General features: G+C 49.0%; 1 protein-coding gene across 1 annotated transcript; it reads left to right on the forward strand.

The window, feature by feature from the left end:
* Positions 1 to 5,842: 5,842 nt before the first annotated feature.
* Positions 5,843 to 9,598, forward strand: DMRT2 (doublesex and mab-3 related transcription factor 2). Its single transcript, XM_082784060.1, has 4 exons — positions 5,843 to 6,069; positions 6,298 to 6,672; positions 6,763 to 6,865; positions 8,341 to 9,598. Exons 2-4 carry the CDS (start codon positions 6,316 to 6,318, stop codon positions 9,396 to 9,398), a joined length of 1,518 nt encoding a protein of 505 aa, XP_082640186.1. The 5' UTR covers positions 5,843 to 6,069; positions 6,298 to 6,315; the 3' UTR covers positions 9,399 to 9,598.
* Positions 9,599 to 11,022: the final 1,424 nt, after the last annotated feature.

The following is an 11,022-nucleotide window of genomic DNA, read 5'->3' on the forward strand; positions in this document are numbered from 1 at the left end:
TGCACATCGGAGAGAAAAAGATGTGGGAGATACTACAACTCCCATATTCCTATTCAGGGCAATTATCCAGACCAAAAAATGAGTGTCTTAGTCCTCCCTTCTGCCAGGGGACAAAATCACAAAGCAGGGCAGAGGCACTTCTGGATAGCATCTGTGTTTACAAAACTCTTGATAAACTCTGCAACCAAGACTGCACTAAGTGCAGGGTAAGAGAAGCACCAAATGAGATGAAGGTGCTCCTTAAGGTCCCTTAGCATTTAGGTGCTGTGTCCAGGCAGGGCACCAGCTTCTCCCCTGTGCAGGCAATGTCACAATGTTATCCTTCACAAGGTAACCCTGGTGTCATCCCTCCATTTATATTGATACTAAGGGGGATTGGAGGTCCCAGTGATGGCAGCTGAGGTGAGTAGATGAGGGCTGGTAGCAACCATACTTATTCCCCTCCAAAAAATTTTGTAGGAAGGATACGTGGACCAATCATAGTGTACTGGGAAACTCCTTGGATATCTAAAACTTTGCCAAGTTCTGTTTGGGGTATTTTAAATATCTCCAATGCAAGAACTGTAGGGCTACATGCTGTTACCTTCGTGCTCCAAGTAGCTTTTGGTTCTCCTAGTGGTGTTACAGGAAAAGCCAAGCCTCAACAAAACAAAACAGAACAGATGCGGAAGTACTAGCTGAGAATGAGAAAACATATAGAAGTAGGGTCAGATTTTGTTTGGATAGCTGTGGAAACCTCTGTCACTTCAAACAACATCTAAAATCTCGTGGAAGGAGGCCCTTTGGCCTTAAGTACTTCCTTTGATGCATGGGAGGAGTTTGAGATGGATCAGCATCACTCTGTGTTGGTAGTATAGATACAGCAAGGCAAATCAGACTTTCAAGTATGTTCTCAGAAGGGTAGATGGCAAAGTCTTCCAGAAAGCTTCAGTGGAAAGGTCACAGGAGTATCACACTGTGTTTTCTGCAGTTTTCTGAGAGTCAAACCTTCTCACTTTCCCATGGACATGCTGCGAGGTCTGAACACATCTTCTTCCTCTGCCACCTTGGACATTTGCAGGCTTTGTAGTGGACCTGTAACAAGCAAGAGTCTAAGGCTTGTATTCGTATGGTACCACTCTGTAAATGGTTCCTTAACCTTCCCTTTTAGTAAGGGTATGACGAGCAGTGTGGCCTGGGTACCTGAATATATTAATATGGCCTGAGTCTGTCTGGCTTATTTTAAGTGATATATTGCCAAATCCTGATGCTATTTTTCATGCTGACTAATACCTCAGGTCATCCTATTAATTTCAGTAAGGCTACTCAGACAGCACAATGCTACTAAGGAAATGAGAACACGATCTGGCTAGTTATGGTTATGTGACTGAATTTTTACTGCTGAGCACAACATAGCCTGCCCAAGTGATTTGATTTAGCAGGTGTCTTACTGGCATTTTAAGTATTTTTGCATATGATTATAATGCATCCTGAGGGGAAAACAAAACAAAACAAAACAAAACAAACAAACAAACAACAAACAAACAACAACAACACACAAAACCAACAACTTAAACATTTTATTAGCAAGACTTCTTGCTGTTCTGCTAAAATATGGCAATCAAAAAGACAATTTATGCTGCAGAAACTTGACCTTTCCTTTCCAGGACTGTAAAATAAAACACCAAACCCCGCACTTTCTGCATCTGGTTGACATTTGAATAAAACTGCCAGAGTACAAACAAGTTTTGAGACAACATCTCCAGCAAACTCTGCAGTGACTCTAAAAATATTCTTGGCTAAACTTCACTACAATTTATTGCAACAAGAGATTTGCCAAACTACTTAAGACATTTGGGAAGATTATAGTGAAGTACATTAGTTGCTGACTTGACAATTTGCTATGCTCACTGCTTGTGTGTTGGGTTCTTGATATTCAAGCTGAGAGTTGATCCAACTTTCTAGTACATTTTAGCAAGAAACCTGCCAAATGTCTACTGGCTTATTAAATGCTGACAAACCAAAGGTCAGCCTTGTTTATGAGCTACAGCAAAGCTGCTGTGGATGGCACACAAGCCCTTCTCACGGCGTTTTTCTTGTTCAGACTCAAACTCCCAGCAGAACATTGGAAAAGAACTGGTTTGGACTGGTTCTGGCTGAGAGTCTCCCTACATTTGTGCCGACGTCCCCCGGCCCCTCACATTGAGGCTGCAGAAGAGGCAGCTCTATTTCCACTGAGCCATTTTCCCTCCTCGCTGTCTCTTATGATTACCATGCCTGTGTGATCTCGTTTGCAGAGCCAAGGTCCAGAAAACGTCCCTGTTCATGGGGAGAGTCCCCAGAAGGGCCTGAAACCAGGGGCAAACCTTCATACCCCACACCTCCTTGCTTCTTCAATGCCACTGCAGGGCAAAAGGGGCTGTGGATGGGGAACTCTGCTGCACTCTGTGCCTGGTTCAGAGGTTTTTGTGTCCAGGGAAAACTTTCTGTTGACTCCTTCAGACTCCTGATCAGATGTTCTCTCACTTGCCCAAGGTGGCAATTCTTCTTTACAAGCACCCTGCTCACCTTTGCTGCTTTTGATTTCAATCCAGTTTTACACGACTGGAGATTATCCTGGTATGATACACGAGTCTCCCTGTAAAGGCTAACCCTTGCCCTCCTTGCCAAAGCAAACATTCCTACAAAGGCAGGGGAATCACTCTCACAGTCCATAAAATTTGCTTCCATATCATGCTATACAGAACACATTGCTGTTGACATTTCTTACATCTTTATTATATGAATTTATTGTATTTGCTTGACTGACACTCAGGGTAACAGAAAATTCCTCCCCTGTATATAAAACTGATTACAAATAGAAAACGTGCTTATTTAAAGCACAAGCACACAAAAATGAAACTGCTCATTTAAAATATTTTAATGCAGAAACAATGTATAAAAACCTGTGACGCTGCCTTAAAACCGCATCGAGATTTACCTCGCTATAAGTACTATTTAAAAGAGACCGAGAGTGACTTAAAAAAAACACAACAAAACAACAACATAAAACAACAACAGAAAAACCCCACGTTTTTATGGAAGATAACTGTGGAAGAAATTAAGCTTTTTACTGGTTGGGTAGAGCTGGATTTTTTTTAATTTTAATTTATTTTAGCTATTTTTTTTTTCCCGGGAATTGAAATCATCTGGCCTTTCTCAGCATCTTCCCCGGGGCACACAGAGGGTGCCTAGAGGTTGCTCGGGGGAGAGGTCCCTCTGGCTGTGCCCGTGTCCTCAGCCAAAGCCGTGCTGCTGCGGGCCCGTGTCACGGCGCTCCCGGGCAGGCTCCGGGGCCCCGGGTCGGGGGCAGAGGCAATTTGTTTCAGATTAACTGGTAACATCTCTGGCCAAACAAGCGGCGGGGATCTCCCGCGTTTGGCAATGTAATCTGCTCCCGACGGCGCGAAGAGAGGGCAGGATCAAAGCATTCCTCCAGGGTAAATTGCCCCCGGGGTTGCCGTTTGGTTAGCCTGCCCTAACCCCGCTAATAAATTTCCTGGGAGGAAGGGAGGGCCGGGCGGGGAGGGGAGGAGAGGAGCCGAGAGGCACCTGCACCTGCCCTCCGCACGGCACGGCGATGCAAAGCAGGGACCGCTGGGAGACGGCTTTCCAGGGAGCGGTTTTTGCAGCCCTGAAATGCCCCCGAGCTGCTTTTTCCTATTCTCCACCCGCAGCCGCCTGTGAGGTCTGGGGGGCTGTCCGCGACACCCCCAGACACGGTCCCCCTCGCGGCCGCTTTTCGTCGCCGGCCCCCGGGGCTAATCCGTCGCCTCTGCCGTGCCTCCCATCCCCGGGGTCGTGTCCCCCAGACCCACTGCCGTGTCCCCCAGCCCCGCTGCCCACCCCATGGGCTCCCCAGCCCTGTGCCGGTGCCTCCCGGTGCTGCATCACCGGGAGGGGGCACGGCGTGGGAATCGGTGCCTCTCCCGGCCCGGCCCGGCCCGGCCCGGCTCACAGCACTACGGGCCAAAAGGGGACGCGGAGATGGAGCCGAGGAGCCCGCCGGAGGTGCGCTCGCAGCCTCTTCTTCCCGGCCGGAGGATGAGTGCGGCTGGGGGGAGGCTGGAGGGGAGCGCGAACGCCCCGCGGAACAGAGCACGAACAAGAGGAGAAGAAGAAAGTTATACAAACACGCTTTAAAATCGTGGCTGGATTTCACAGTTCCCTGTGGATAAAGTAAACAGGAGGCGAACTGTTTTGTAATTTACTCCAGCGGCCCGCAGGATCGTACTTTGTAATTTGGTGTCAGTTTACAAGCCAAGGGGACTTCTGTTTCCTAACCTAGCAGGTCCTTTGTCATGCTTGTGCCTTTTAAGAGGGACCTGAAGGGGGAAAGTGGAATTCCTCGGGTATTTGCCTTTTAGTCATGCTTGTAAGTCAAACAGTAGCCAGGCTCTCTTTGGGAATGAATAATACCTGCCGTCAGGGATGCGCTTCCCTCTCCTCCCTCTCCCAACCTGAGCACTCCGCGGTGAGACTCGAGGGGCACAAAAGCTGCCCCGGGACTTGGGGTGCCCGTGGGGTGCCCAGACACCTCGGTCGAGCTCCGGCTGCCCGCACCGGGAGGCAGGGACGGGTCCCGCCGCTGCCGGGGACCCGGGGCTCCCCCGCGGCCGGCAGCCGGTCTGTGCGCTCACCGGGAGCGGGGGTGCGCGTTCACTGTGTGCGCGCATTTATCAGCATACGGGGAAACTACGATATTTTCCCTTCCAGCAGGAAGGGTTTGGTTGTACGTCCTACATATCGTTAGCTTTTCTACGCTGGTGGGGAACTGGTGCTTACGAGGTGCCCCGTTTATTATTATTATTATTATTATTATTATTATTATTATTATTATTATTATTATTATTATTATTATTATTATTATTATTATTATTTATTTTCTGGGGACATCCTGTTTATATTCACCAGCTCTTTCTTCCTTTGCCCGGTGCACAAGCTGGCCGAGGCGTATTCTGTGCACTTCTGTCCCTGTTTGCACCGCACTCTACAACCTCGCGGGCAGTACGACCAAGACTCCGTGCGTTACCATTTCGATCTCTCCCCGATTTTGGAGACGAGCGGCATTCCGCAATTTCCGAACAGCAGCCTCCGGCAGGCAGCGGCTACAGAGAGCTATTCAACAGCTGAGTGCTCTGTCGGAAATGCCGCTAAGGGATGTTAAGAAGTAAACGAATACTTTTGCCCCTCTCGATTCTCGATAGGGCAGGGAAACCGCACAGATTCCGCTGAGTTTTCAGCCTCGAAAAAAAACAGCGATTTCCACCAATTCCCTCCCTTTGAACGGGACAAGCCACGGGAACCACGGCGAACGAAAACCGAGGTGTTCATCCCCCCTTCCCCACGGCACCCCCGCCGTCCCGACACCCGGGCACCCCCTCTCCCGCGGGGCTGAGGCTTGCTGCCCGACACCTCCGCGCGCGAACCCTTTTTTTTCCCCATTTTTCACGTTTTTTACCATTTTTTTCCAATTTTTTCAAAATTTTCCTTTTTTTTTTTTTTCCACATTTTTTTCCCATTTATTTGCTCCCCTCCAGGCCCTAAAACGCAGGTCCCACCGCGCCGCCCGCCTGCTGCCGACTCGTCTATGCGGTGCCGGGGGTGGTTTTGGGGGGTGATGGGGCAGCGGCGCCCCCCGCCCCACGGTAGCACCCATGGGTGGGCGTCGGGCCCCCCTTCCGGGGGGGCGGGGCGAAGGCGTCGCGGGCCAATCAGGGCGGCGGCCGCGGGGCGCGGGCCCAATGGGCGGCGCGGGCGGTGCTGATAACGCGGCGGGGCCGGGGCGGCGGGCGCTGTGCCGCGGGGCGGGCGCCGCGGGACGGGACGGTGACGGCGACATCCCTGCGATATCCCCGCGACAGCCACTCCGGTAGCGGCGGCGGCAGCAGCAGCAGCAGCCCCGCACCCGGCTGCCACCCGACGGCGCGACGACCCTGAGAGCCTTGCGGCCAAGCCCCCCCGGTGGTCGTCGGGCAGCGCTGTCCGTGCCAGCCGGGTCCCCCGCGGGCTGCCTGCGCCTCCTGGCGGCCCCCCCGGCGCTTGACTCGGGTAAGTTGCAACCGCGGTGCGAAGGGGAGAGTGGGGGAAGCTCGGGGTGCGGAGCATAGGCTTCCTCGGCGCGGCTCACACCGGGCTGTGCGGGGAGCGGCGGCACCCCGGGGTGCCCCCGGCTGGCACCAGACAGGCACCCAGCAAGCAGCCGGCGGGGTGCCCGGCGGGACCTGCCGCCCGGGGGCAGCCCATCGGGGGCGGGCGGCCTGACCCCTGTGTTTGCAGCCGCGCCGCCGAGGAGCCATGTCCGAGGGACGCGCCGCCGGCGACTGGGAGATCGACGTGGAGAGCCTGGAGGGGGAGGCGGCCGAGGGCCCCGGCGCGCCGCGGGAGGAGGAGGAAGAGGAGGAGGAAGGCGAGGAGGCGGCGGGGGCAGCGGCCCCGCGGCGGAGCGGCGGTGTTGGTGCCGGGGAGCCGCGGAAGCTGAGCCGCACGCCCAAGTGCGCCCGGTGCCGCAACCACGGCGTGGTGTCATGCCTCAAGGGCCACAAGCGCTTCTGCCGTTGGCGGGACTGCCAGTGCGCCAACTGCCTCCTGGTGGTGGAGCGGCAGCGGGTGATGGCCGCCCAGGTGGCTCTCCGCCGCCAGCAGGCCACCGAGGTGAGGCGGGGACGGGACGGGGCGAGACGGGACGGGACGGGGCCGGGCGGGCGGCCCCGGGCTGACGGCGCTGCCCGCCCGCTTTCCTAGGACAAGAAGGGGCTGGCCGGGAAGCCGGCGAGCCTGGAGCGCAAAGCCGTCTACCAGAGGCACGTCCGGACGCCCAGCCTCCTGGCCAAGAGCATCCTGGAAGGTAAGACCCCTCCTCGCCGCCTTCCCCCGGGCCAAGCCCCCGGGCCCCACGGCAGCCCCGCTCCGACACGGGCGGAATTCACCGCGGCCAAAAGCGTGCCCCGTGGAGGGGATCGACGTGGCAGGGTCGTAGTGGCAGAACTGCGGCTGGCAGCCCCCTCCCCGAACCCCCAAATAATGCCTGAGATGTTAGCAAGGGCATCTTGAAATCCGAGAGTTACTGTCACACGCTGGCATGCTTTTTACGTGGCTACCCGGCGCTGCTGTTGTGCCGTGCGGGGTAATTCCTTCGCGGGAGTGTTTGTCTGCTCACGGGTAGATCAACTCGTTTTCATTTCAAGCTGATATCTTAACACAGCGGCCCTGATTACTGCATTATCAAGCATAAGATATACATAACTGGCTGTCCCCTTTTTTTCCTGCTGAAAATTGTAACTGCAGAAGCAGGATGCTTTAAAGATCTCTATTTTAGTGAGAGGGTGTATTTTCTGTTCTCTGTCTCTTCAGATCAAGCCCAAATTTATTTTTCATGTCTGCTTTTATTACTTTCCAAATATTATCCTTGTACAGTGAATCACTGCAGTTCTCAAATATAGCTTTTCATTCTTTTCAAAACAGAAAGCTCTTTTCTTAAACTGTGCAATTACAATTTTGTTCTGTTAGAAACCTCTTTTTTTTTTTTCTACAATTCACTCTTTAAAAAAAATCTTTCCTCTAATTTACCTTAACTTTCTTTTTCTTTTCTCCTAGTTCTCCTTGGAATTTTCTACCGTCTGTAACAATATGTTCATAATGATTCATCTTTAGAGAATAGAAATGGCAGCAGCTATAGGTATAGATATCTTACTTGGCAACGGGGAAACTCCTGTGAGAGGAGTGGGAGTGAAAAGAGGCAAAATCCTGTTCTCCTTACTCATGTAATCAATTCCATTAATTCAATGGGATTACTTGTGTGGGTAGAGCAAACAGGATTGGACCCTATCAGTTACAATTAAATGAATCTGGTTAGTTAAATGTGCTGGACTTTTGTTTTATTTTAGTTCTTTTTTTTTTTTTAGTTCAGAATAAATGAAATATTTGATTTTCCATATTTATTAAAAAAGTTTACCTCCTTAAGCTGCATGATGCAATACCAGTCATAATGCATAGCAGGGTTTTGCCTTTTTTTTTTTTTTCCACTTAGCCTGCTGTTTTGGAGCTGCTGCTGTAAGTCGCTGTTCAGCTCTCCGAAGGAGGCTACACATGTCAGAGTAGTGGGGCTCGCTTGTCTGCACGGAAAAACTTGTCCTGAACGTGCTTGATGGTGCAGGGAGCTGAGCTGCTGAGGCGCGGTGACTTTGGCAGGAGCTGATAGTGCATGGGGTTTGCAGCAAGTGCTCAGTGCCCGGCGGGGCTGGCTCCAAACCGAGCCTTTTTACAAACACGACTTTGTTTTTCTTACACAACTCCATTCCTAATGCTGCTTTGTTGTTTTAGGTTACCGTCCTATTCCAGCAGACCCGTACTTGGGAGGGAGTTCACCCTTGCCACCCCCTGTAAGTGACAGGATGAGAAAGAGACGGGCTTTTGCTGATAAAGAGCTGGAGAACATTATGCTAGAGAGAGAGTATAAAGAAAGAGAGATGATGGAAGCTACACAAGCAGCTGCCCTCTTTCTCCCTAACCGCATGGTGCACGGAGCTGAATACAACTCATACAAAACAACTTTCAACCCTGCTCAAGTTGATGCTCCAAACAAGGAGTTTTGCAACTTTTTACCAACCTGCCTCGATCTAACCATGCAGTATTCAGGATCTGGCAACATGGAACTGATTTCTTCAAATGTCAGTGTAGCTGCTACCTACAGGCAATATCCCCTGTCTTCTAGGTTCTTAGTGTGGCCGAAATGTGGCCCCATTAGCGATGCTCTCCTCTACCAGCAATGTCTCTTAAATGCTACTACGGTCCAAGCTCTCAAACCTGGGGCAGGTTGGGATGCCAAGGTCTCACAGATCCAGGACTGTCCAAACACTGAGCAGGACATCATGCCTCCGAAACTGGAAAATGCACTCATACTGACCCACACGCAAGACATTCAGCAGTCATGTAGCGAGATACAGTGCCTTCCTCAGGAAGCTCGGGAGAGGTCAGCTTTCTCTCCTCCAAAAAGGACTTTCTCTCAGATTTCTGATAAGGATTCTCTGGCTCCTCAAGAACAGGTATTAAGCAAGGTCAGCAAAAATACTACCAAGCCCCCTCTGCCACTCAAATACAATCCATTTCAGTCGCTGTTCCCACAGACATTTCCAGACAAATCAGGAGCAGAGCTGAGAACATCATTTGTGAAAGAGACTTCTGAAGAAGCATCTAAGAAATACAGAGATTGCAGCATCAAAGAGAACCCAAAGTGCAAGTTCACAATAGACAAATGTGCAAAAGACTTCTTTGGGCCAAAACAGGCCACAACAAAACTTTCAACAACTGAGCCACTGTCATTTTCAGTTGAATCCATCCTTAAACGACCTTCTTCTGCAGTTGCTAATGTCTCTCAATAAATAAATTATGCCTTCCGTGTAGAGAGTTTGTATGTCTTGTCTTCTGCAAAATTGCTACTGCCTGCTTTTTCTCTTAAAAGATCTGTAAAGAGGAATTTCTACTGTAAATGGTAATCCTTTTTTTTTTTTTTTTTTTTTTAATTTTCTTAAAATGATGTACATAACTTTGCATGTTTTCTGAGGAAAAAGAATATATTTTTTAAAATTAAAACTGCATGTAGACTGTAAAGTGTTCTTTTAAGCAGCACTTCAAACTGTTCAATAAAATGAGATTGCCTATAAGCACAGATACTCTTTGCCACACCAATAATATCTCCTGATTTCAGTTTTGTCTGTAGTCTTTTGCAGACAAGTATGCGCTACTTTCAGAACATGTGTTCTTTTATCTGCTATTATCCATGTACTTACTAAGTTGTCTTGATGGAGTAAGTGCTCCCTGCTTTGAACTTTCAATAACTAAGAAGAGGTGCAGGGGCATAGTGTGAATTGGAGGACATTTATTACATTCATTTTGGATCAGATTCCAAATGCCTTTCTTACTCTACATGGGAAGTGCATACTAGGATAAAGAGTGGCTTATTTCATGTCTCCCTACAAAAGTTTCTAAAGCAGAAGAGTTACTGGATTATGTTTGAGGAGAGTGGCCGTAGTGAGATATTGAATAGGAAGTCTATTTCTTTTTAAATTCAGTTTTTGAATAAAAGAGTTTTTTTTTTTTTTTTTAATTTATTTATTTTAATATATGTATTCAGATGACTTTGCTTGTTCCTCTCAATTTCCACCCATTCTAAATGAGTTTCACCTTTGACCAGCAGGAGTCTGAGATTCTTGTGCAGTGGTAATTGAAATGACCTTCATGCTGTAAAAATGATGTACAGAATCCTCACTGCTAATGAGAAATCAAGTCATAATCTCTTAGTTTTGTAATTCTACGTTCTTCTACTGGGATAGTAGAAATAAATGAGATCAGCCAGTAGAATTTACCTGGTACCTTGAGGTAACCATTAAGGCTACAGGAAAAGGCATTGCCAGCTCTCATAATGACTGAGCTTGAAGCTTTCTAAATTAATTATTTTTAAAGTTTTTCCCTGTTAAAGTTTTTCACTGTTGCCACTTCTACTTACTGCTAGTCCCTACGTTACCTTTCTTCCTTAACCCTTTAATCCATCAAACATTCAGTTTAAACTCAGCTGTTTAATCCAGCTCACTCAGTTCAAAGGGATGTGATTTGTTCCTAATCTTTATTATTTTCTAAGGACAATTTCAGTTCGGTATTTGTGAGCAGAATGTAGTATTTTCTGATTTTATCACACTCACCATAAACCGTAAATGATTATTTTGCCACAAATAAATCTGAACCCATGAACAACTCCTTCCGTAAGTATCTCTGAAAGTGTTTAGTGTTTATACTGGGAGTGGTGTCACTGACAGGCAGGTCCCTCTTCATGGGTGAGATGAGTCATCTGCCATGGGTGATTTTCTCAGCCACTTTTATTTGTTGCTATTTCCAGTCACTTTGCTAAAGCGACAAGGTCTGTCTTTTGCTTGGAGAAAACACTATTTAATGCATTTTACATAACTTGTGCATTTTGCATAACATATTTTGTAAAATCCACTAAAACTT

Source organism: Aythya marila (genome assembly GCF_965140915.1).
Source record: "Aythya marila genome assembly, chromosome: Z".
NCBI lineage: Eukaryota > Metazoa > Chordata > Aves > Anseriformes > Anatidae > Aythya > Aythya marila.

Excerpts from the sequence above, each read along its gene's own strand:
- DMRT2 (XM_082784060.1), top strand. The coding sequence starts at position 6,316 with ATGTCCGAGGGACGCGCCGCCGGCGACTGGGAGATCGACGTGGAGAGC. Across the intron at positions 6,673-6,762 it reads GCCGCCAGCAGGCCACCGAG|GACAAGAAGGGGCTGGCCGG; the intron begins GTGAGGCGGGGA and ends CCGCTTTCCTAG. Across the intron at positions 6,866-8,340 it reads GGCCAAGAGCATCCTGGAAG|GTTACCGTCCTATTCCAGCA; the intron begins GTAAGACCCCTC and ends TTGTTGTTTTAG.